Source organism: Macadamia integrifolia, unplaced genomic scaffold, assembly GCF_013358625.1.
Source record: "Macadamia integrifolia cultivar HAES 741 unplaced genomic scaffold, SCU_Mint_v3 scaffold1686, whole genome shotgun sequence".
NCBI classification, from domain to species: domain Eukaryota; kingdom Viridiplantae; phylum Streptophyta; class Magnoliopsida; order Proteales; family Proteaceae; genus Macadamia; species Macadamia integrifolia.
This window is the reverse complement of record NW_024868309.1, coordinates 952-27,533: the sequence shown is the minus strand read 5'-3', so window position 1 is coordinate 27,533 and position 26,582 is coordinate 952. Positions and strand designations below refer to the sequence as shown.

Here is a 26,582-nt window from a genome sequence, read left to right as displayed (position 1 = left end):
TTTTTTTTAATAACCAAAAATGGAATGATTTGAAGTTAATGATAGGGTAACGATTACAAATATTTCTTTTTAAGTATGAAAATTTCACTTTCTTTTCCTTTAACTCTCCTTCCAACCAAACAGAGCCTATTTGGATGGTGGCATCCATTGGTATGACTTGTAGATTCCTTCTCACACTGGTAGGGTCTTACCTTGCTTTAAACTAAAATTTTAACAAATGAAGGGGATTGATAATAGTTAATCCTGCATAATAAGAAACATTTATGCTAGCCAAATGGCAAATTGTGATGGATTCCAAAAGACAAAGTTCACAAATCCTGTTGAAAGCCAATCAATATAGTTAGCGGCCGAACCTTACAATTCACAGATTTTGGAGGATGTTTTTCTTTTTGGGGTTGGGTGGTGGAGAAAAAAGAAAAACTATGTATCAACCGTCATAGATACACATTCGATGCTATTAGCAGGGACTGTACCGGGGGTAAATGACCCCATCAAAGCTTATATAATTTATACCCTATTATAGACATAGGATTTGGCAAAATAAATATAGAGAGGCAACCCAATAGCGCTTAGACCAGCAAGAAGCCAGTAGAAGTAATCAAGATGAGCTCTATTGAGATTGTTTGAGAACCAACTGTCTTGGCCATCCTCACTCGTTAGCTTCTCAATGGAAGAGACAAGGAAGCTACTTAGAAAGCTTCCTACACCAAAGATGCTGAGGTAAAGGGCAAGACCCACGCTCCTCAAGGCTTTGGGCATTTGATCATAGAAAAATTCTTGTAGACCAACCATAGTGAATGCCTCGGAAATTCCAAACAAGATGTATTGTGGAACCAACCACCAAACACTCATAGGAACTGTTGCTTCTGGTATATCCACTATGTTGAAATCAATAGCAGTTTGAAGCCTTTCCCCCTCTACTAATGCTGTTACCACCATGGCGATCGTTGATAAAACTATTCCAGTGCCTATTCTTTGTAGGGTTGTTATGCCGGAGGGATTCTTGGTAAAAGCTCGGGCGATCGGAATGAGGACACGATCATAGACGGGCATGAAAAGAACGATGGACAGACTACCAAAGGTTTGAAGGGAGGCAGGTGGTATCTGTAACCCTGATGACCCTATTTTTCTGTCCATTGTGGCCCCTTGCTTGGTGAAGAATGTGGAGGATTGTGACCCCGAAAGTGCAGAAATTAAACATGTAGCCCATATAGGAGCCAACCTCAGTAATGCCTTCGCTTCTTCCACCTGATTCACAGTACATACTACCCAACCTTTCTTGGAATTTTCAGATACTGTAGTCAATAATGCCTTGTCAAGAAACCTGAAACATATGATCCAGTAACACAATAAGAACCTAGCTACTGGGTACTTAACTGAATCTGCTCTGTGACGAAGTAATTTTATAGGGTTTTCTTTTCCGTCACTATGACTGGTAAAGCGTAACGTTTCACTATTTACCACATGGTTGTACATAGGTCAATATCTTCTGATTTGATCAATGAGATGTATGTGGGTTTTTTATCGACTAACCCTTGTACTGTTAAATAGAAAATAGTGAGGTGTGTTACTTCACTAGGCATCGTGACACCTAGAAGGATCCGAATTGAAACTAAGGAAAAACTATTTCATCACATACCCGGATTGGTTAGCACTTTTTAGGAGAAGAGCCTCACCATCTTCCTCATCAACCATGGCCGTCGGTGGAGTGGCTCGCCAATTCCTTGCTGCTGTAACAAACACTTGCGCAACTCTTCTGAATGGATTTTCATTATTGATGTTGAAACTGTAGCGATAAGTGTAGGTCCCAAGCAAGAAAACTAGAAGTGCAACAATCAAGCAAACACATGGAATTCCAAATCCAAGACCCCAATTCAGGTTGTCTTGAATGTATGTTAAGATCAAGTTGGTGCACACAATACCCCCACACATTCCAAAATACCACCAATTAAAGAAAGAGCTCTTTGACTTGAACTCCACTGGATGTTGGCTGTCAAATTGATCTGCACCAAAAGCTTGTACGCATGGCTTGTGCCCACCTTGCGCAAGAGCCACCAAATATAGCGAGGAGAAGAAAAATATGATTTGGTATTGAGGAGGATGACAAGATGTGGTGCTAGCGTTGTTGTCACAACTAGTGGGAATGAAAGAAGGAAGCACCGCTGATAATGTTAATAAGCTCAATCCCTACAAAACATATGTAATCTGTCTTTAGTAGGTGCGTGCTGACCAAGCCCAGGCTCATCAAGTTTATATTTGCCATGAAATGGTTTATGGTATTCAAAATTTTTGACAATTTGTGCATATTTTCTCTACTCCCACCTCCCCTGCTGGTAACCACCCCATCCCATCTCACAACATTTATGGGTGTCCATCCCCACCCCCCCCCCCCCCCCCCCCCCACATGATAGTCCCCACATTCCATGGACAATATCAACATCCCACTCACACCGTAGACTTATTTGGTAAGTTTGAGCACATAGGACTAAACCATGTGCCAGAATCAATATGCCAACTTTGGATGGAGGATGAATACTAGGGGAAAAACTCGCTACATAGTAGATCATATGATTGATTTTGGCTTTAAAGCTTGACAAATAGTCTTTATGCATCCTCCTATATATATGTATATCCAATGATCAAATTGCTAAAATAGTGTTGTCCTTTTTTTTTTTTTTTTTTGCTAAAGGTCAGCAAAGTATACATTAGGATCAGAAAAATGATAGTTTACAAAAGTAAGCCCTTTGAGATCCTGCTCCACCTTCGGCATGCCCATCAGCAGCACAGGAAATCAAAGCAATTAGAAGAAGAGTTACATAAACCTGAATCGAGACTTATGCTGGCCATCCCATTCAAGATTAGAAATAATAAAAGCTAGAGCTACATCCCAAAATAGTGTTGTCCTTAATTTGTAGATGAAAATGAAAGAAATAAAACTTTAGATAATGCTATATAGTTGAGATCTACCACAAATCTGAATGATGTATAATCCTAAGGAGGTCAGCATCAATCTTCAGATGGCATTAAATAACCTCTCAACTAGAGAATCTTCTTTAGATCATTGTTAGAAGACCAAGATTGCTAACTTAGAGTTGAAGACGAGGGAAAAGATGAAACCCCATGAATTTTGATTAACTTAGGTAAAAACCTGAGTCACAGGCAACTTGGGAAGACTTGGACAGGGTCTTGTCACATCTAAGCTATTTTTACTAGAAAAGTCTTCAAGAATCTTGACTATATAAATATGGGAAAAGGTCTTGAAAGCCAGCGGGACACCCTAGAATCAGGTGTGCTAGCAAATGTAGACCGTTGGATTAGATAGACTACATTAATACCGTTAGATATCTGTTGTCTTAGGTAACGTACCTAGCCTGACGATGTACGGTCACTCTTCTTCTCCCTCACTTGCTCTGGAAAGCTCCGACGATTTTCCATCCACATAGCCTCAACCACTGCCATTGCCACTGCTGCAGCCGTAGCCGCTACCGCTACCGTTGCCGCTGCGGAGGTAGCAGAAAGCTCGGAGGGAGAGAGAGAGAGAGAGGAACAGTGGTCACTGGAGAGGAATAGCAAAAATTAGAAAAAAAAAAGGAACGGAGATGATGCTACTGCCGCCGCCGTCGCAGTCGCAGTCGCAGTCGCTGCCGCTGTCCCAGAAGAAGAAAGCTCGGGCGGAGAGAGAGAGACAGAGTAACAACAAAAACCAAAAGAAAAAAAGAGAGTGCAGCTGTTACCGTTACAGCTGGTCGTTGCCGCTGCCGCTACTGTCGCTGGCTGCCGTCACTGCCGTTGTCGTCGCTAGCTGCCGTCACTGCCGCTGCCGTCTCTGGCCGCAGTCCCTATCCACGAAGAAGAAAGATCGGGGGGAGAGAGTTACACAGCAAAAACCAGAGAAAAAAAAAAAGAGTGCAGTTGCTGCCGCTATCGCAGCCGCTGCCTAGGAAGAGAAAGCTCTGAAAAAAGAGGGTGAGAGAGAGAGAGAGAGAGAGAGAGAGAGAGAGAGAGAGGAGAGAGAGAAAGAGAGAAAAAAAAAAAAAAAAAAAAAAAAAATTGAAAACTGAGAGCACCAGCCGGGCAACATTCCGGCATGGCTATTGAGGGTGATAAGGTGTGACAGGTGTGGATTGAAGTGTTGGACATTTCCTCTCAATCTAACGGTTCTCTCAAATCCTACGGTTAAAATATCGCTAGCACTCTTGATACCCAGGTGTCCTGCTAGCTTTCCTATACCTCTCCCTATAAAATATATATATATATATATATATATACTTGAGATGAAGTCAAGACTTGGTTTTTCAACAATGCTCTAAAGGTCTTAAAAAAATGGCTTAAATGATCAGGATTGAAAAAATCAGCAGTCTTAGTTATTAAAATGCTTTAAGAGTCAAATCAGAATCAATATAGACCAATGCCATACCCAATTCGGAGTTTTTAAAACCTTGTTAATAAGGCCAAGACAATAAAAGTAGTAGAGTGGTTGAGTAGTTGAGTAGTTGAGTAATCTCAACTTGGTAATTGATATAGCGTGCAATCCTCCAATTGCTTTTCAATCTACACAAAATATGTAAGACCGGCCGACAGGGATAGAGAAGTCATAGAGTGTATAGTAGCTTTGTGCGATATCATGCATGACCGGTGAGAGGATGAAATTTGTATCATTTTTATTTGAATAAAAATAAATATTTAATGAAATATTAGAAGGGTAAAGAAAGAAGGGAAAATTTCATGATTACCTACTTTTAGGTTTTTCTTTACAAAACTATCTACTTAAAGTTTAAGTTAACAAATATATTCAAAATTAGGTTTGGGTTTACAAAACTACCCATCCAAAGTTTCAGTTAACAAAAACACCCAAAATAAGGTTTGGATTTATAAAACTACCCACAATAGTGATTCTTCATCTTCCACATATAATCAGGCATTTTTTATAACTGAAACTTTGACTGGATAGTTTTGTAAACTCAAACTCAATTTTGGGTATTTTTGCTAGCTTAAAATTTAAGTGGGTAATTCTGTAAAGGAAAACCTAATTTTAGGTATTTTTGTTAACTGAAACTTTTGGAAGATAATTTTATAAAAAGAAACCTAAAAGTGGGTACTCATGTAATTTTGATCTGAGAGTGGGCCTGGTAAGAAGCGAAAAATAATCCAAAGTAAGCTATATCCTACACTCCAGAAATTCATTCTCCCACCGGTATTTAGAGAGAGAGAGAGAGAGAGAGAGAGACTAACCAAAACATAGAGGAGGGAAGCCAGGAGAATGGTCCGGTATCGCCCGAGATACGCATCGGCAACAAAAGCTCCTAAGAGAGGGAGCATAGAAGCCACCCCTGACCATGTATTCACGTTGACGGCGGCAGTTACCGTCGACTGCTGTAGAGGGCCGGTCAAGTAGGTAATGAGGTTGGAACCAATCCCACAATACGAAAACCTCTCTGCTATCTCCACTCCTGCATCATTTTTTTAATCTCATTGCTTTAAATCTTCACTGCTACGAAAGAATTTGGTCAAGGTTGTTGAGTTTTGAGATACATACCAATTATGAAAACCGCAGATCTCCATTTGCCGGTTTTGGATCGAATCGCCGGCTGGCCGCGGTGGTCGACGGCACCTTCAACGGTGTCACTTAGTAGGGGAGCGTCCATTGCTTATGAATTAAGCTACTGCAAAGCCTTCCTATGTTCTTCTCTCAGCCTTCTTTGCCCTCCATTTCCATTCATATTTATGGTTTGTTACTAGTTATGTAAACATTTTGTGTGGCTGCACACCTAGTGTTGCTTTAGTATTAGTTTATTGTTTAGACCTTTGAGACGTAAGCCTAAATTTTGGAAATAAGTAGGAAAGCTTCCAGTGGAGTGGTACCACATGGCATCCCTAAATGTTTACGTTTGGTACTCAAAATATCTTTAGTGGGTTCTCCCCTAAAGCTATACACCTGGTTGTGTCATGTGGAAAGTAAATCTCAACTAACTCTTTGGAATTTTCCAAAAGAAAAACTTACTCTTTTGGATACTTTGAAAGTTATTTGAATAAACATATGTCAATTTTTATATTAATTATCTTTACGTGTTTAGTTACGTTTCAAGAATTTTAGAGTACTCCATTTGAAAATCCCAACACATAGTATAGTCCATTTGAAAATCCCACGCTTACAATAGTGGTCAATGGGTGGGATTTTTTAAATGGACTATCCTATCTGTATAGGTTTTAAGATTATTTGGAAAGATGATACTCCATTTGAAAATTCTAAACTTGAATAAATTTTATTTGTTATTAGAATCATCTGTAATTTAAGTGAAGACTGTGACAGTGGATTACTGCGCTAGTCTTCCCGATGTTTAGTCGAGGTGCATGTAAACTGGCCCGAACACCTTGGTTAAAAAAAAAAAAATTATTTGACGTTAGATGTAAGGTGTAAGCCCACCAATGCTCTTGTATTGATATTCTCCACAATAGGTTTTTTTCGCTTCTTGATGTTTACATACTCAGCTCGCGGATCCTACTGCTTCTTTCTGTCAAGGGAGTTTTGAGCTTACTAGTATAATTGTTTTTATTTTATTTTTCTTTTTCTCTCTCCTATCCTAGGCCTCTTTGGGACTCCTTTTTCCTTGCACTTTGTTGAATATATTGGTTATTCAGAAGAAAAAAAAAATCTCCAATGATTCAAAGAGCTGTTTTAGTAAACCCTATCCTCACCCCTCCCAAAGATAGAAAAAAAAGGTTTTAAATTATCAAATTACCCACCTATCACTTTGACTAAATTATCCAAAATGAAGATAGGCATTGCAAAACTATCTAAAACAGTGTCTCCCTCACCCACCTACCATTTTTGCCCTAATTTCCCCACTTCATTCCCTTTTGATCTGATCACAAATTCCACCCCGTTTGCTATCGTCCCTCCTTTAACCTTCGAGCATTTCACAACCTTCCCAGTGCTTGAACTGCCACATTGCCATGCTGATAGAGTGCTCAACAATCCTTCCAGTGTCATCTAAGAAAATGCCGATTATTTTCAACTCCTCATTTTATTTTTATTTTTATTTTTTTATTTTTTATTTTTTTGCTTAAGGTCCGCAAAGAAATTTATTAATATAAAGAATGAAAGGAATACATGAGAGCCCTATGGGGCAAAGATAACAGAAGAGAAAATCAGATCTGATCTCCCTCTATGCCTTACCTTTTTCTTGTAGGCTGTGTTCTTTTTTTTTTTTTTTTTTTTTTTTTTTTTCACATCGACAAGTCAGTTGGAGTTTCCACAGATCAGTGGCGATTTTTTAGTATGGCACGAACTCTACATCATTGATTTCGTTGGGAGGTTCCCTTGAGCTTCCAAACCGGTGGGATTGCTTTGTTTTTTAATAAGTGGGCTTTAAATAAGTCACACCCCGTATCCAAACACAATTGCTTGCCTTGGGTGCCAGGTCATAGCAGTGTGTTGAAAACAGTTGGGTTGGTTGCTTGGCAAAGGGAGTGTACATAGAGGGCAAGATTAACTTAATTTGCCTCTGGATAGTAAGCCATGTATGAAGATGAAATGGGCCTACTCTGTGGTCCCAAGGTCACACACACAGTTGACGGGCCCCAAAGTTGAGGACTGCTTGGTGGGCATAAATGAGGCCATTGGCAAGTCACCCATGTCACCACCGGCTAGCCGGTGCCCACCTGCCGGTAGTGCTGTGCTGCATAAATTGAATTAATTGGTTATGGATCTCACTGCCTCATAGGCATGGAGGCATGCATGTCCTATTGGTCCTATAACACCAGACATGCAGAGAAATGGGTGGGCCCACATAGCAGCACAAAGAGTTAATTCAATTTTAATTTAAAGCCCCAAACTAAACATGCCTTAGTGGGTTTAAGTTAAACCACTATATAAGGATTCCATCCTCTCATTTCTCCCATTTTGTACTACTGAATTTGGTGGAGAGTGAGATGAGAAGAAGAAAAGAAGAAGGAAAAAAGGAAAAGAAGAAGTTTGTCCTGAGATTAGGAAAATGTGGAAGTTTGTCTTTGATAATGAAAGATGGATCGTTAGTGATGGAAAGAGTATTGATTTCTGGAACGACAATTGGTTGGGTCCTAAATCCATTTGGGAACTGCCTGATCTAGACGAGGATGTTTTGCTTAATCTCTGTCACCCTGTGGCTGAATTCATTGAGAATGGTCAATGGGCGCTGCCTCATGTGGAATCAAGTTTTTTAAATGAGGTCTTCAAAAAAATAAAGGATGTAAACCTCCCTTCCTCGCCTTCGGAGGATAGATGTGTGTGGAGTTTAGATCCGATGGGGATATTCTCTGTTAAGTCTGCCTATGATGGTTTAAGGATCCCTAGTTCTGCGGTTTCTTGGGCTGCTCTTGTTTGGAGAAAGCATCTTCCGCCAAGGGTCTCTATGTTGGCCTAGCGTTGGGTGAGTGAAAAGTTGCCAACAGATGACTTGTTTCAAGCTAAAGGGGTTCAATTTCCCTCTAGGTGTGATCTCTGTGGCATGTGCATTGAGTCTTTCTCCCATCTATTCCTTGATTGTAACTTCTCCTCTGTTTTATGGTGTAAGACTACGGAGTTGTTTAACGTGGTTTGGGTGAGGAAAGCCTCAGTGTCTGAGATGGTGACCTGGTGGAGTAACAAGGGGAAAGGTTGGTCCTTGAGGGAGGCCTGCTTGACCAGTTTTGTCTCCACCTTGGCTGCTATCTGGAATCAGAGGTGCTTTGAGGGGAAAAGGAGAAGTCCTTCAATGATTCTTTGTGGCATCAAAGGGGAGATTGGATTCCTTTGTAGTAGGCTAAAGTTTTCGCCCAAGTTTGTTGATGATCTTATTCTTTGCAGGAGATTGAATCAAGAAAAACTTCCCATGCCTGGCACCCTATTCTGGAAGTTCATTGGTGTAAGCCTATGAGATCTTGGGTGAAGCTTAATGGTGATGGTTGTTCTCTAGGTAATCTGGGTCATGCAAGAGGTGGAGGTATTCTTCGAGATCATGATGGTAGAATGCTTCTCAATTTCCAAGTCTTCTTGGGTGTTTCCCCCAGTTTCTCAACTGAGATATGAAGCATTATCAAGGGGATCAAGCTTGCTTGTGATACGAATATAAAGTGCCTTTGGATTGAGTCTGACTCCACAATGGCTATCTCCATCTTTCATCATAGGCTTATTGTAATACCCCGCTTCTTAAACCCGGTCTGATTTCATGGTTGAACCGGTTTAACCATACAGGAACCGAGCCAGAGGAAATTAGAGCGGGTTCCTTATGGGCTATGATGGCTCGGGTGACCTTAAACACCGGCTGGCCCGACAAGTCCGAGCCAGTGCCAGAAGAGGCGGGGGTGCCCAAGCTGTGTATATGCACCTACCATAAGGCTATGTACAGATGAAGCAGGTATTGTAGCCGTATTTTAAGGTATATACGTATACTACATCATATGCCGGGGGTGGGGTTCGCGCCGAGGCCCGAACCCGGTCAAAATCCCAAGTTTGGCCCTCAGGTGGGTAGGACAGGTGGGTACACCCACCCACTTGAGTGACCCATCCATGTGCACTGTTCACTTATTAGGACTTATATATATATAGCTTTATGACTTCATTTTCTTTCCATTTATGTCACCCGTACGTTGGTGAGAAAAGTAAAGAGGAGAGAGAAAAGAAAGGGAAGAAGAAAGGAAGAGAAGGAAGAGGAAGAAAAGAGGGATTTCAGCGGCGCCGAAGCTCGATCTTCCCATTTCGGCGTCAGGAGAGTGATCTTCAACTCTAGATCTGTAGTTAGAGGTAAGCAAAGTTGGGTTTTGTGAACATTCACCATACCCAAGCTTTAAACCCTTGATTCGAGTATGGTTTCTTGAGATCTTGTAGATCCCCTTTGAAATGATGAATCTAAGGTTTAATAGATGATTTATGTGTTGATCTTGAAGGATTTGAAGAGATATTGACAAGGTAGAAGAAGCATTGTGGGTTTGAAGTGATTTGGAGGGTTTGAAGTCGTTCTTGAGCAAAGAATGTAAGATGGTTTCCCATCACTTGAATCTAATATAGATCTAGGTTAGAACCATCTTATAGGACCTTGAAGGTGTGGAGAATGGGTTGAGAAAAGCCCCATTTGAATCCTCAAAGAATGGAGAAAGTTGGGAAGAAACAGGGTGTTTCCCGCCAAGACCGGTGGGTACAACCGGTGGGCCCCTACCCGCCTGTGGGTACCCACCTGAGAAGGCAGGGGGCCTTCGGGCCCAACCGGCGGGCCCCTACCCGCCGATCCTAGCAGGGGCCCCTGGCCCAACTGGCGGGTCATACCGGTGGGCCCCTACCCGCCAGTCCCAACCGGTGGGTAGGACCGGTGGGCCAGACTACCCACCTGTCTGACCCACCCGTGTGGCCCCGAAGGTGATCCTTATGTCCGATCGAACCCAAATCGGACGTGTGACCTTATTTTAACGTTCTAAACATGATTTTATCATCGAATCACATTAATTTTGATCCTAAAATGGTGAAGTACTAACATCGCTCAATTATGTTAGGTTCACCAAATCCTACCCGATTCGCACCGGATCTCACCCGTACCGAACGGGAATCCTCGTACGCTACAGGTAAGTGGGGAGAGGACGTTTGGCCTTGTTTCAAGGCATTGTTTGGCATTCATTTAAATATATCTAGTCTAGTCATGCCATCATGAATATGCTATGTAGTCTAGTCATCCCACACATTGATGTGCATATGTGCTATGTTTACTTTCCAAATGCCAATTGAATGAGATGTTTATATGTTGAATGTGACATCATTGTGCATGTTGCATTGATAGACTAGATGCCATAGTCGGCTTAGAGACGAGTACATTGGTGGCCCGTGGAATGGGATACGGTGGCACTATGCAATCGTACTAATGTCATATAGGAGCATGCGGTATTAGGATTCTCACCATCCCGTGCTACGACCCTTCCCAACAGGGGTTAAGGTGTTGGGTTATCATTTGGGGGAAGCAGTGGTCGCGGTCCGTCGGGTCACTGTGGCGGTTAAACATAACGCTCGACGAATCAGTAGGACATCGGCACCGGTGGTACATTCAAGAGGGCCAATCGTACTGCTTTTAAATTACTGGAGTCAGCACTTTATTTTCAGGTCATTTACATTTTGTTGAGAGCCGTGGCGCATTGTCTTTACTTTTCGAGTACTCACGGTGGGCCTTCTCGACGCCTTTGTGGGATATCGTGGGGGGGAGTTTCGTGCTCGTACCCAGAGTATACGCGCACTGTGGTTGTAGTAGCACTAAAACCAATGACTTAGTAATGTTGCTTAGGTGGATGTGATTTAAAATGTATAGCATGGCATGTAGAGCATATGATGTGTTGTGATGTGTGGACTGTTGTGTGGTCCATCTTTCTACTTACTGAGCTAGTGAGCTCATCCCACGTGTACACCCATTTTTAGATGATTTTGCAGGTCATACATCTGAGGAGCATGGGGTGGGTCCCATAGTCGAGTTTCCTGAAGAGGACTGGTGGACCCCTGAGGAGTTAGAGCACGACACTGACTGCTTGTGTCAGAGCTGTGCTGCGGGACAGCAGTTCTGAGGCCGAGCTGAGCTCCACCTGGGAGTCCGTGCTGAGCTCCACTTCTGAGGCCGAGCTGAGCTCTACTACGTGATGCCGAGCTGGGCTCATACCGAGCCGAGCTGTGTACTCTGATTGTTTTGATGATTTCCTGTATATACTTGATATATGAATTGTACTTTTATTGTGTAATTATCATGCCTTCGGGCCCACATGTATATAATTATTGTATCACAATTCGGGTATCAAGTATATGGGATTTATTCACAGGTAAAACTTAGTCTTCCGCTGATCTGATGAACTTATATTAGTTATGCGTATGCTATGGTGGAATACAGTATTTGATGATCCTGGCAGGTTTGGGTTAACCGGTGTTAACTCGGTCACCGCTCCGGTTCAGTGTGAACGGGGTGTGACACTTATCCCCTGTGGTTTGCGCTCAAGGAGTGGACACATCTTCTTTCTTACCTAAACTCAATTGAGGGGAAGTTCTCCCGCTGTTACAAAGAAGTTAATCCTATTGCGGAGTTTTTGGCAAAGGATGCTGCTAAGACTGAGACCTTTTCTGATGATGTTTCTCTTCCTCATCACATCATGCATGAGTTGGTTCTTGACGAGGCAGGTTGTCTCCGTTTTAGATTTATAAGATAGCGGTGGTGAACCTCTGCTGATGGTAATGCCGAAGGTGGAGGCTCACTTCAGGCTTTTGTAATATATTTTTCTTTTCTTCTTTATTTTTAATATAATCTGACCTTCTAGCAAAAAAAAGGAAAAGGAGAAGAAGAGAAGAGGAAGAGGAGCTGGGTTGTGCAAGGTTGCTATCCAAGCCTGCATGCTGCTATCCATGCTGTTGCTCACCTCCAGTTGTTGTATCTGCATATGTAAGGTGAGTATCATCACTGATTTGTTTAATTCAGTAGATTGATTGCAAGATCAGTCGCATTTCCCAAGCATGCAGCCACCCATAACTATTAATCTTGGTCTGCATGCATGGGAATTGGGATGATTTAATTGCAGAGATGTACTCAGTTTACTATACTTGCTGATTCTGTAGAAAGGGGATATAATGCATGTTATTCTTGTAAAACATGGGTAGAATGCGGGGTTAGAATCATCTCTACAGCCACCCATAATTGGGTCTTGGTTCTGATAGAAAACAAATACGGAACGATTCATGAAGATCGATAAGCATGCACGACAAACACTATAAAATACACGTTTTAGGCATACCTGAATCCATGGTTGAAGAATAAGAACTCCTCAACGTCTTCTTGTATGCTCCTTATACAACTCGATCAATGTTGGTCTGGTCTACCCTCTTTCTCTTTTGCTTTTGATTGTTAGCTTCACTTAATGGGTCAGTGATAACTATATATAGGGGTGAGGGTAGGAACCGACCCTGCAATAAAATTAGGGTTTCCTCCCCATTAAGGAAACAATACCTTAGGTCCACACATGGTAATAAATATTTCATACCATTAAGGTGTGCTAATAGAATCCAATATCTCCATAGAGATCACTTATCAATAATATTGGATTCTTTCTGCTTACTCCATCTTTAGTCAACACCACTAAATCAATTTTGGAAACAAATCTTTGACTATGCTACCCCACCTAATAGGAAATCTTACAGGTTCTGCTTATATGGTATTCTCATCCCAGAGCTAGAAATTCAACATAGAACCCAAAGAGGTGTTACATGTATGCTGAATTTGTGATTTGAGGTATGGTACTGGTTTGTACTCATCCCTACAACAAACCACATGTTGGGTTTGAGTTCTGCATGTTGAGGAACAGGTTCTCAGAACTGGAAATATCATCCCCAGAAGATTTAGAGGAATAAAATGGTTCAGAGACCCAAACCCATCTCTGTAAACCTCAAAAATTGGGGATTCTCATCTACAGGGCTGGGACTATGAAATTGAAGGTGGGAATAGAATGTTTACATGATTACTTGTCTAATTGATCTGTGAAATTAGAAGTTGGCTTGTCCCTGTGTTCACTTGGCCTCCATTGCTGAGTATATAACTGGAAAAGGATGCATCTTTGCATTCTCACTACAGATTTATGTAATTTTCCTTTTTTTTTTTTTTTGTAGGACCGTCTCCTTAGGGTTTTTATCTTGCTGATGGCAATACCGAAGTTGGGATATTTTTCCTCAGATTCGTTTCCTATGTGATTGAAATTCGTATCCTTTGTACAATATTTTTCATATTTTAATATACATTTTTGAATCTTTTAACAAAAAAAGAGAGGGCATGAAGAGGTCGAAGGAGAGAGAGAGAGGTCGGTTGAGAGCAAGTGATCAACATGGGGTGAAATGGTGATTGAGAGGGAAGGAAAAGGGAATTTTAGGGCAGAAATATGAAAGAAAAAAAAATAATAATAATAATAATAATAAGTAGGTAGGTAGGTGACAAAAGGGGTATTGTTTTGCAATAGTTTTTGTAATATAATCTTTATTTTTGATAATTTAGTTGATGGAAAAAGCTTACACACACGTTTGTATTGTAAGTTAGCATCTATTGTGTCTATCTATCTCTTTCCCTCTTGAAATGACCACCTGCCCCTCCTGTATAATACCCCGTTCCATGCTCTCATTGGTACCACACACTAGTTTGTCATTCGAGGGCAGTTTGCCAATCTCTCTTCCCTTTAGTTAATTTGATAATATGAAATCCATTTTTGAGTCATCTTAAAAAAATAAAAAATAAATAAAAAATAAAAAATCCTATCGTCATTGTCACCCTCAATTATTTTACCAGCTCCAATACGCTAAAAGAGTCTTGAATAACAAAAGCAATCATGCTATATTTTACCAGCTCCATTATTTTCAAAGTAGAGGTTCATAGTCAAGGTCTATTGCTTTAATCTCATATGGTTTCTATTTGAATATGTCATATAAGATGCCATTTAAGAAAAAAAAAAAATCATTCATTCAGACAAGAAAATCAGAAATCATTGGAATTGAGAGATTCAATTTAGAATCGATCGATACTGATTCCTGAAGAACATGTTTTGACTATAGTTACAGAGTCAATCAGAAAATTTCCACGTATTCCAAGACAGCTCTAAATGATTCCAATCAGGAATCTCTGGAATCGAAGACGATGGAGATTGCTCCTGTACCCTATTGTAATTTCAAAATCTTGGATGATGAATACAGTTGGTCCTACCAAAAATTACAACGACTCCCAGCATTTAAAAAAAAAAAACCGTAATGACTTTTCAGGCATGAATCACACATACGTGCCCAACTTTTCATTTTTTTTTTTTTAACAAATGAAAGAGGAAGAAGATGCGGATGCCCTTACGCCAATGGTGAAAAAAATGTACTTCACCAATGGATTTTTTTTATTTCAATTTATTTTTTTGATGAATAATTTTTCCTATTTCATTGGTATACACATATCAATGAAACATAGATGGGGGTAGTTTCTCTTCACCCACGATAGGATGAAGAATCCCTTATACATAGCTTTCAGTGTCTTGAGGATGGATATAGGGATCAGATAAGTAATGACCCTATTCAATCTCGAGAATGATTTCAATATCTTAAACTATGGTAGGGCAGAATAATAATGACTCTAGATGAGTGGGTAAACCTTATCACACTGGTGGAGGAAGACTTTCCCTTAGATATCATACTATTGTTTGATTGTGTTTCATATTCAATGGCATATCTTCCTTGGGGTCTTCTTTTAGGGATCGAATTCAGTTGTGGGGTTTACTCATTATTTTTTTATAGGTAAGTATGATTAATTAAAGAAAAGAAAAAAATAAAATACAATTAAAGACAATCCCAAAGAACCCCCTTAATACATGCCTAAAAGAGGGGAAGAGATTCCAAAACCAAGTAGGACAGGCCCTGCAATCAAGTAATAAAAACTAGAACATAATTAATATAGAAAAAATTACATCTGAAAGTAGGTAATTCAATCAGCATCTCCTTTTATAAGGTCTTAAAGATCATCTAGGATATCGCGAGGATATAAGATAACTTCATCAGTAGATGAAGAAAATGAGGCTAAGAAATCTACTACCTGATTTTTCTCTCTCCAAACGTGTATAATTTCCTTATACCTAAGCATGGAACAAAGATGCAAAATCATACTTTTAAACACTCGCATATTCCAAGGGCCACATATCTTACCATTAAGAATATCAACTGCCAAAATGGAATCAGATCGGATAGACACCTCCAGGAAGCCTTTATCAATACAAATACAAATTCATCTTTGGATTGCAAGCAATTCCATGACAAGGATGGACAACTCATCACCCAAACCTGCATAAGCAAGGATAGGAGTGCCTTTTTCATCCCGAATCATCCCACCATACGATGCCGTGTCATCAGAAAGCACATTATCACAATGTAGAGCAATCATGTGGGAAGGGGGACTGAACCAAGTGCAAGCCTTTGGAATTTTAACAGTTCAATTAATTTGTAACCCCCAACTATCTACTAACATTTGATTTCTTACACTATGAACTCCAGAAAGTGGAATAGTAGAACACCTAGAAAGGATATCACCGAGCTACGGTAGAAAAGTAAAGATTTTCAGACTATGGGACATTTATTACTTTGTATGTTCTCTTATTGAGCTAAGAGCATACCTAAAATGATCATCGGAGAAATTATGAGGAATGACTTGTATAGTCTCAGTCTTGTCTGAAGTACGACCTTGAATAGATTTTATTGGAGAGTAAGGATCCATGTAGCAGAATGAGTTCATTTAGCTAAGATTATCATGACTTTGTGTTGTGTTTCTTTTATCTCTCATCTTTTTATCTCTTCATTCCCCTTATTTTGTTTGGATCTCAGTATTTCCTTACTTTATTTTGTATAAATGTATATAATTGATCCTATTAAGTTGGAATAAGATTGAATTTGTTATTATTATTACTTTTTTTTTGGCTGAATTATTATTATTGCTGTTGTTGTATATTCTATTATTGATCAATCAATTTTTTTTTCCTATATATATAAAAGGAAAAAAAATAATCTACATCTATTTGTGAAACATGAGGACGAGGGTGGATGGCAAATATTTCTGCCAATGTAAAAATTGTTTCCCAAAGATATTGATGGAAAAGCAGTTGATTAAACTAAATGAAAACATCACAGCTGTCAATAACATCAGTGTCCAAGACTTCACTGATTGGATTAAAAGAAAGTCCAAGGATTCTGTCATCTGTCATCTGTCATCTGTCATCTTATCTTCTCCACCCCCTGCTGCTACCTTTTGTTTTCATCTCAAATAAAATATTGCGGGCCTAAACGTCTAATTTTCTGAAGTTTGGAATTATATAAGAGCATTTGCGCAGGATTTTATGATGGTTTTCAATCTCCAATATCTACAAAATAAAATAATAATAATAATTAAAAAAAAGAAAAAACAGAAAAACCAAATTATTATTATAACAAAGATCTATCATCTTTTCAAATATCACAAGGTATTTATAAAACAACGGTGGAAATAAAAAGTCCAAAATTTTAATCATTTTTATGCGTGAGTTTCTTCTTTTCTAAAACTGTATTCCTTTGTGCAAAAGCAAGCATAGAAAATATCAAATCTTAAGCGTCATTTATTCCAAGAGAAAGCTATTTCCTGGAGAATCCACTTACAAAATTTTAATTGTATATTTTATCATTTATCTATTTTTTTTTTTTTATTACTTATGACAGTCAAGAACCCTATTATTGCAAAACAAAAGGATCCAATCATATGGCAAGGGTTAAAGTATCCTAGGAGGATCAAAATTGCATGCTTCACTAAGATACGGCTACTAATTTTTAAAATAGCATTAGAACTTCGATTAAGAGATGTTTTTCTTCAAAATTCTACTTAATTAAAATATGACAAAGTTTTCCCAGTGGTGGCCACCATCCTAAGGTCATTAACCACCCCTTTTATCCCAAATTGTGCGCAATGTTTTCTCCTATCCATCCGAAAGCCACGGTCAAGGGATGTGATTGAAAGAAAACTCGATCATTAAAATAACTTATGTTCTCTTATTTGGTAATTATCCTTACAAAATTTTTCACTTATATGACAATTTCTTTGAATAATTTTGGAGAAACAACCACTACAATTGCATTAGACCTATTTTCCTTCTCTATGATACCCATAATTAGGTGGGGGTTTAACCACCAAAGTCTAATTGATTGACTTCTGGATAAATGACTTCTCTATCTTATGATTCTTGAAAGTACCTATAAATTTATAAAAATACCTTTATAAGTTTTCATTTTTGTTTCTCCTTCCACCAATAAAATAATAATAATAAGAAGAAATAATCTCCGTGTCACCAAATTTGGTGACGATGGCTTATTCCTCTCTTTCTTTTTTAACCCTTTGCAGCTGACGTGAATAGAATAGGACAAAGGGTTATGTTGGAAATTCAACTGTCAATATAATATTATGAAAAATATGACCAATGGTCATGTAGAGGGCATAATGGTAAAAGACATCCCAAGGTAGTATGCTACTCTATCGTAGAGTTTAAGTAGGTGTCGTATTCAGTAAAGAAAGAAGTAGCCAGACGTCCTTTACTAAATAGCAATTTCTTGAATGATACAAGTCCAATCTCAATAGCTGAGGCCGCCGCTGATGCTACTTTAATTTGCCTTACTAAAAAGATTTAATGGCAAATAAGAATCCTCACTATAGCTGGTGAATTTAATGCTTTATTAAGTAATGGTATATGGTGTCTTATGCCTCTAGAGGGAATATATGATTCTAATTGGCTGTGAGTGGATGTATCGCATCAAACAAAAGGTCAATGGGTCCCTCAAGCGTTACAAGGCTCGTTTAGTGGCCAAGAGTTTTCATCAACAACCTAGCCTGTACTATCATGAGACCTTCAACCCTGCCATCAAACCCACCACCATTAGGACATTTTTCTCCTTAGCCATATCCAGAGGTTGGGGTATCCGCCAGCTTCATGTTCGGAACACTTTCCTTCTTGATATCTTGACTGAAGAGGTCTATATGGCTCAATCTTAGGGTTTTGAAGACTCCATGTGCCCCAATCATGTGTGCCGCCTTCACAAATTCCTATATGTCCTCAAGCAGGCTCCCAGGACTTGGTTTCATAGGTTATCTGAGTTCCTCATTCACTTTGATTTTTGGTCCTCCCAAACTAACACAAAACTATTCATTTATACGCATGCTTCGGTGGTCCAATGTTCTGATCTATGTTGATGATATATTGGTCATAGGGAATTAACCCTCTCATGTTGACTCACTCCTCAACCAACTAGCATCTGAATTCTCAATCAAGGATCTTGATCGTATGAGTTTCTTTCTTGGGGTTGAGGCTCTCTATCGGTCTAATAGGGTTCTTATATCACAATCTCAGTACATCATTGATCTTCTGCAAAGGACATGAATAGATGATTGCAAGCTTGTCAATACACCCAAGGAAACCATATTTGTAGTATCCTCTACAAGGGGTGCACCCTTTTCTGACCCCACCAATAACAATTTGTTGTGGGTAGGGGTGTCAATCGGTTGGGCCTAACCGGGCCTGGCGGTGTGAAACCCTTGTACCGTAAACGTCCGTTTACTTAAACGGGCTTAAGTTTGGGGGGCATGGTACTGTTTGTAACCTGGCCGGTCGGTGTCGGACTTTAATCGGGCTACCTTAAACGGGCCTTAAACTGGCTACGGACCTACTTAAGCCTAAACGGGCTCTATACGGGCACTCCCTAAAATCTATTTTTAAGTAGATTAAATGTTCAGAAATCTTCCATTTGAACATAGTAATGGTCACCCAAAAACTCTCCACATTTAATCATATATGAGATCATGGTTGTTTCTTACAAAAGAAAAAAAAAGAGATTATGACAAGTACCAAAGTGATTGTTCTCCACAAGAATTATCTGCCCTTCATTCACTCCCTATTGAAACATCTCAAAAGACCCTATTTTATTTTATTACAAAGTTGGATGTAATACCATATTCAACATCATCTATCATAGATTTTTTATTACAAAATCTTTACTATTATTTTATATTAGTGGTGGTAATATGGGTATTTAGACAGTTTTAAAGGGGCTGAGTCAATCGTGCTAAATGGCTTGGTTCAAGTGGGCTTCTTAAACGAGTCGGACCGATCGGCAGCCCGACGGGCTAGTAGCCTACACTGTAAATGCCCGTTTAATAAACGTGTCGGAGTTAGGCCCAAGCCCGACACGTTTATTGAACAGGCCAGTTCAAGTCGGGCCTTAGGCGAGTCGGGCTCGACCAGGCCTATCGGTGCTAGCTCAAGTTTGACACCCCTAGTTGTGGGTGCTCTCCATTACATAACATTTACTAGACCCGATATTTCTTACTCTATGAACCATGCCTGCCAGTACTTGCATGCCCCATTAGAAAATTACTAGTCTCTTTTCAAACGGATCCTACGATATCTCAAGGCCACTGGAGATCATGGGTTGTTTGTCTCCAAACCAAGCTCTCTTCAGCTACAAGATTTCTTTGATGCTGACTAGGCTGGTGACAGTGAAGACCGTAAATCTACAGGATGCTATGCCATCTACATAAGCCCCAATCTGATATCATGGGCCTCCAAGAAGCTAAAAATGGTTGCTCGCTAGCTCCTCCACCAAGTCCGAGTACAAAGCTATTGCTGATGCCTATGCGGAACTCACCTGGCTACGCTCCCTCTTTGGGAGAACTGAACATTTTTGTACCCACTGCGCCAATCCTCTAGTGTGATAACATTGGAGTTACATATCTCTCTGTCAATCTGATTTTTCATGTATGCACCACCAAGCATGTTGAAATTGACTTTCACTTCGTTCGCAACAAAGTGGCTTCCAAAGAGCTTCAAGTATAATTCATTTCCACCAAAGACCAAATTGTTGATTTTCTTACTAAGGCCCTAAGCTCTACAAGATTTTCATTCTTGTTGGACAAGATGTGGATTCGATTCTTCAAATCCCCACCTTGAGGGGGAGTATCAGCACAGTTAGGGTTATAGTCTAACTCAGCCTTCTTCCATTCTATCTTGTAAGAGTTCACTTAGTCTCTAAAGTCTAAGCTCACAAGGACACCTACTTGACTAAACCTCTACATGTGCATAAACCTTATCCTAACACAACTGTTAGTCCTACAGATCAATTCTATCACATGTGATATAGAGTTGGGGCCCGTTTGATAACGTTTCAAGAAACATGTTTCTATCGTTTCTGTGTCCAGAAACGGAAGAAACGGAACAAAAAGCTTTTGATAAAACTATTTTGTTTCACCGTTTCTGAAAACAACTCGTGGCCATTCTTTCACTGGTTACTATCGACTTCTATTCCGTTTCTGTTTCTAGAAATGGAAATTTATGTTTTTGTCGTTTCTTGAAACAGAAACAGCAGAAACGTTATCAAATGGGCCCTTGGACTACAACTCTCACAAGTGATAATAGAGTCCATGTACAACTTCTATTCTATCAGATAGAGTTTCCATCAAACTGTCAATTCCAATCTCTATATATGGGGCTCTTGTATTTCAGCTATGCAATCAATGACAACACAACCTAGTCTCACTCATCAATAACTTGTTATGATCAGTTCGGTGTTTTCTATTCTTTTAGGAATTTTCTAGGAATTAAGACAAACTTGAGGCTGAGTGCCTTCATGTGTGAGTAGGAGGTGGCCAGGAAGTTGGTTATTCAGACGTTATAGTGGAATGTGATTCAATTTTTGTTACCACTCTAGTAGTGAGGAGATTTGTTCCTCAGTTTGTGTGGAAGCCTTGGATTTATCTTCAATCATACTTTGCTTCTATCTACTGGAAAATCACTCATTGCTTTAAAGAGGCGAATCCAATTGATTCTTGCAAAATCAATAGCAAAGTTGGAGATATCCTTGGTGATGGTGAGCCTTCCCCATCAGTGCAAATGGAGCTTGCTCAGATGCCCAGCTTCGTCTAAGATATCATTTTACTAGTTATTATTAGTCTTTGTGATTGCTAGTTAGTCCCTTCTGCTAATGGTAATGTTGAAAGTGGGAATATCTGACTAAGCTTTTTATTGGAGTTTTTGGCAATTTTTAGTCAGTATTTGTACATTCTCTTTCTTCTTCTTTTTTAAAACAATTGATCCTTTTAGTGGAAAAAGAAAAGGAAAATGTTGAGTCCCTTTTTCCATGGTTCCTATGAGTGAGAAATTGTTTTGTTGGTAAAATGTCAACAACAATGGTTACGGGTGTAAATCCATCGTTTCCTGATTTCAGTCTGGTAGAGTCAGCTTCACGCTAGTAATAGGCCAAACCGAATCAAAACCATTACATCAAAAGTTGTTTTCAGTTTAGTTGGTTTTTATTGGGTTGATGTAAAGGGCTCTTATCAGGATGCTACCATTCCAATTTTGGTTTTTCATGTTCATTTAAAAAATACTGAAAATCAGTTGCGCGCTTAAATAGTTTCAGCTTTTAATTTTTGAGAAGTCTTATTGCTAATCTTTGTTATGAGCTTGAAGAAGATCGTTCTTTGTGTGTGTATCTGTGAGCTAGAAATCCTTGGCTGATGTGGTCTGGGTGCTCAACCAGAAGGATTGTAGTTGGGTAAGAAATCCTTAGCAAAAGTAGGTCCAGGTGCCAATTTAAAGGATTATGATTGGTTATAAGGCTTGGTTCCTATCTTTTGGAAAGAAATCACTTCTAGGGGAGGAAATCGTTCGTCCAATTGATCTAGGCAGTGAACGTAGGATCGTAGATCCCGAACCACAATAAATATCTTCTTGTATGCTTCACTTCTATGGTCGAACCTTTACTTTTCTTACTAGTTTTTTTTTCGCTAGAAATTTATTTCATTAAAAAGAAGGAACAAATTTCAAACACCGAATGGAAAAATTACAAACACCACAAGCGATTCCTATCCTTCCACCTTCGGTATTGCTATTAGAAGGAGGAAAGAAAAGGCACCAATTAAATCGATAGTGAGGTCTCCCACTTGAGTCCCTGGCAAGGAGATCCAAAATGTGAGAGGGAAAAGCCACGTTTTCACCCGAGCTTTCAGACTTCGTCGCATCTCTTGCCAAATGATCAGCAATATAGTTTCCTTCTTTATAATTATGAGATATTTTTCAATTAATACTACACAGATAAGACTGAAGAACCAATCATCTGTAAAGAGCAAACCACGGAATCTTACTAGTTTTTTTTTTTCTGGGCCAGCTTACGCGCACCTCGACTAATCTTCGGGGAGACTAGCACAGTAATCCACCGCCATGATCTCCACTTAAATCGCAGATGGAAAAATAGGGAATCGAACCTGAGACCGTGCGCCTAATCCACACAATCCCCAATTCGCCCTAACCATCTGGGCAACCCACGAGTGGGTACTACTAGTTTTTTTAAATTGCTTTTGTAATGATGTTATAATTTGTCTTATCTTTTGTGTATTAACGTATGTTTAGTATTGTTTAAAATTGCTACAATCAAATTCACCCCTCCTCTTTGGTTTCATTCGATCCTACATACCTTTGAATCTCTGGTTTTGTGATTAATCAGATTGAGTCTCTCCTGAAGGATTTTCCTTGGAAGGGTAAGGACAGTAATAAGCTCCTTCATATAGCTAGTTGGACTTCTTGTTTCTTCCTAGAAAAGGAGGGAGTTCTTGGGCTAAAAGAGTGAAAGTTGTTAATAAGGTAGTCACCTAAACTTATTTGGAAAATTGCAGAGAAGAAAGAAGGGCTCTGGATCAAGTGGATCTACTTTAAATATCTCAAGAATGACCCTTTTTGGATTATCAATTGTATCTCTGATGCCTCTTAGTATAGAGGAAAATTCTCAACCTGAGGCCTTTGGTTCAAGGTGCAATCATAAAAATTGGTAATGATCCATCTACGAGGCTTTGGTTAGACAGTTAGCATATTCTGGTGTTATTATTTCTGTCTTTGGAGAAAGAATCAAGTATGATGCAGGTTCTAACAGAATGGCGCTTGTGTCTTCTCTCTTATTAATAAATGGCTCTTGTTGTGCTAGTATAGGTTTGGGATCAGCTGCAATTCATTAATAGAAGACCTATTGGAAGTGGTGATTCTATTGTATAGATTCCATAAAAAAAAAAAAAAAAAAAAAAAAAAGAAATAATCGATTCTCTTGTGCATTTACATTGGACTTGATGATTTGGGCCAAGGGGCCTAAGTCTTTTTTTTTTTTGATAAGTAGGAGAAGAGATTAAGTAACATTTAGGAGGTTTGAACTTGAGACCTCCTAGTGAGCATGGGTTTTTTGTGCATCACAGTTCACCAATTTCGCTAAGTAGTTGTTGCTATAGTTTAAAATTCAAAAATTTTATTAAGAAGAAAATAAGAAAATCAAAAGTATATCAAGAGCACCAAAAAGCAGATGAGGAACCCCCACCTTAGCAATTGCCTTCATATTTCAGACTGATTCTCACATGAATTGGAATATTATCTCCTCTTGGGGTTTCCAGATTAGGCTTCTTTAGTCCTTTTTATGTTCTTTTGCTTGGGGCTTAGTTTTCTGTTCCCTTTTTGGGTTTGTATATTTGTTTTCCTTTTTCACTGAAGGATTTATTCGAACAAAAAAAAAAAAAAAAAAAAAAAAACCATACATATGTGATATTATACCAAAGGCTTATATAGTACATCCCTTATTATAGACATAAGATTTGGAAAAATATAAGAAAAAAGGCAATGTAAGAGCACTTAAACCAGCAAGAAGCAAGTAGAAGTAATCAAGATGAGCACTATTAAGATTGTTTGAGAGCCAACTGTCCTGACCATCCTCACCCGTTAACTTCTCAATGACAGAGACAAGGAAGCTACTTAGAAAGCTTCCTACACCAAAGATACTGAGGTAAAGGGCAAGACCCACACTCCTCAATCCTTTGGGCATCTGATCATAGAAAAATTCTTGCAGACCAACCCTGGTGAAGGCATCTTCAATTCCACACAAGATGTATTGAGGAACCAACCACCAAACACTCATAGGAACTGTTGCTTCTGGTATATCCATAATCTTGAAATCAATGGCAGTTTGAAGTCTTTCCCTCTCTACTAATGCTGCCACCACCATGGCAATCATAGATAAAACTTTTCCAGTGCCCATTCTTTGTAGGGTTGTAATGCCGGAGGGATTCTTGGTAAAATCTCGGATGATCGGAATGAGGACACGATCATAGATGGGCATGAAAAGAAAGATGGACAGACTACCAAAGGTTTGAAGGGAGGCAGGTGGTATTTGTAACCCTGATGACCCTATTTTACTATCCATTGTGGCCCCTTGCTTGGTGAAGAATGTGGAGTATTGTGAATCTGAAAGTGCAAATACTAAACATGTAGCCCATATAGGAGCCAACCTTAGTAATGCCTTTGCTTCTTCCACCTGATTCACATTACATGCTACCCAACCTTTCTTGGAGTTTTCAGACACTGTTGCCAATAATGCCTTGTCAAGAAACCTGAAACATATGAGGAATAAGAGCCTACTGGTACTAACTGAATCTGCTCTATGATGAAGTATATTTTTAAGGGTTTTGCTTTTATGTCATTATATCTCGTAAAAGTTTAATATTTCCCTATTTACCATATGACAGTACATGGATCGGTCCATGTAATAAAGGACCATGCAAGCATCTCAATGGTTCAAATTCAGCTTAAAATAAGTAGAGAAAGTAGATAAATTACAAAGATGTTATTTTGAATTTTATATTCATCTCCATTTGATGGAAATTTGGTAATTTTACTAAAACTTTAATCAGAGTTTGAGTAACTTTTCTTATTTACTTTAGATTAAATTTGTCTATTGAGATATATGTGAGTCAGTTATCACATTGACTGATCAATGGACTACCCAATTGCAAATAGTGAAGCTTTATACTTAACGAGGCATAGTGATAACTGGAAGGACCCTTTTTAGGAAATTAGTAAATAGCTATTCATCTCATACCCGAATTGGTTAACACCAGGTAGGAGAAGAGTCCCACTACCTTCCTCATCAATGGTGGCCGCCGGTGGAGTGGCTCGCCAATTCCTTGCTGCTGTAACAAACAACTGCACAATTCCTCTGAATGGATTATCATTATCAACGTTGAAACTATAGCGATAAGTCTTGGTTCCAAGCATGAAAACTGCAAGTGCAACTATCATGAAAACACAAGGAATTCCAAAGCCAAGACTCCAATTCAGGTTGTCCTGAATGTATGTTGAGATCAGGTTGGCGCACATAATACCCCCACACATTCCAAAATACCACCAATTAAAGAAAGAGCTCTTGGACTTGCAGTCCTCTGGATGTTCGCTGTCAAATTGATCTGCACCAAAGCTTGTACGCGTGGCTTGTGACCACCTTGCGCAAGAGCCACCAAATATAGAGAGGAGAAGAAGATGATTTGATATTGAGGAGGATGACAAGATGTCATGCTAGGTGGAAGCACGACTGATAATGTTAATAAGCCCAATCCCTAAAAAAACGTGAGGGTGAGTCATGGTTTTCCATTTAATTAGATATTATTAATGAGAATGTCTAAATGACACCCTTATAGGTGTATTTAGAACTTCACATATTCATTCAATTTCCTGTGACTCGAGCAAATCAAAATTGGTGAGGATGAATCACGGTTTTCCATTTAATTAGATATAATTAATGAGAATGTCTAATGACATTCTTATAGGTGTGTTTAGAACTTCATACATTCATTTAGTTGTCTCTTGTCTTATTCTCGAAAAGTATTTCACACAGTTACTTAATTAAATGCTATGTTAAAATGATTTTCTAATTTTTTAACATCCTTTTTTACCTCTATATTAAATATTGTATTAATTAACTTTTGAAAATAAAATAAGGGACATAAAAATAAGGCTGCAAATCAAGAGACAATAAGAAAATCCAATAATTAAAAATCAAAGAATCACAAATCTATGATTTGTGGTTGTTAGTCAATGGGAAGACAAGAATTAGAATACATATAAGTGATTATAGACCATAACAATTGTCTAAAGAAAAGACATAAAGAGAAGAATGGTGAAACTCAACAAGTTTTGCTGGACTAGGTTAAAAAAAGTGAATCATCGGTTTCAAT

At 39.0% G+C, this 26,582-nt stretch overlaps 1 protein-coding gene and 1 pseudogene across 1 annotated transcript; both read right to left on the bottom strand.

Moving 5' to 3' along the window:
• Window positions 1-290: 290 nt before the first annotated feature.
• On the bottom strand, window positions 291-5,774 carry LOC122064569 (protein NRT1/ PTR FAMILY 5.10-like). The gene is made up of 4 exons (XM_042628283.1): window positions 5,537-5,774; window positions 5,233-5,450; window positions 1,640-2,187; window positions 291-1,324 (listed from the first exon to the last, which is right to left on the bottom strand). The coding sequence occupies exons 1-4, from the start codon at window positions 5,643-5,645 to the stop codon at window positions 508-510; spliced, it is 1,692 nt and encodes a 563-aa protein (XP_042484217.1). The 5' UTR covers window positions 5,646-5,774; the 3' UTR covers window positions 291-507.
• Window positions 5,775-24,136: 18,362 nt separating this feature from the next.
• LOC122064572 lies at window positions 24,137-25,922 on the bottom strand (annotated as a pseudogene).
• Window positions 25,923-26,582: the final 660 nt, after the last annotated feature.

What these genes read in the sequence shown, in the direction of transcription:
- LOC122064569 (XM_042628283.1), bottom strand. Translation starts at nt 5,645, where the DNA reads ATGGACGCTCCCCTACTAAGTGACACCGTTGAAGGTGCCGTCGACCAC. An exon ending in CTTCCCTCCTCTATGTTTTG is followed by an intron (nt 2,188 to 5,232) that starts GTTAGTCTCTCT and finishes TATGTTTTGTAG; the next exon opens with GGATTGAGCTTATTAACATT. An exon ending in AAAAGTGCTAACCAATCCGG is followed by an intron (nt 1,325 to 1,639) that starts GTATGTGATGAA and finishes CATATGTTTCAG; the next exon opens with GTTTCTTGACAAGGCATTAT.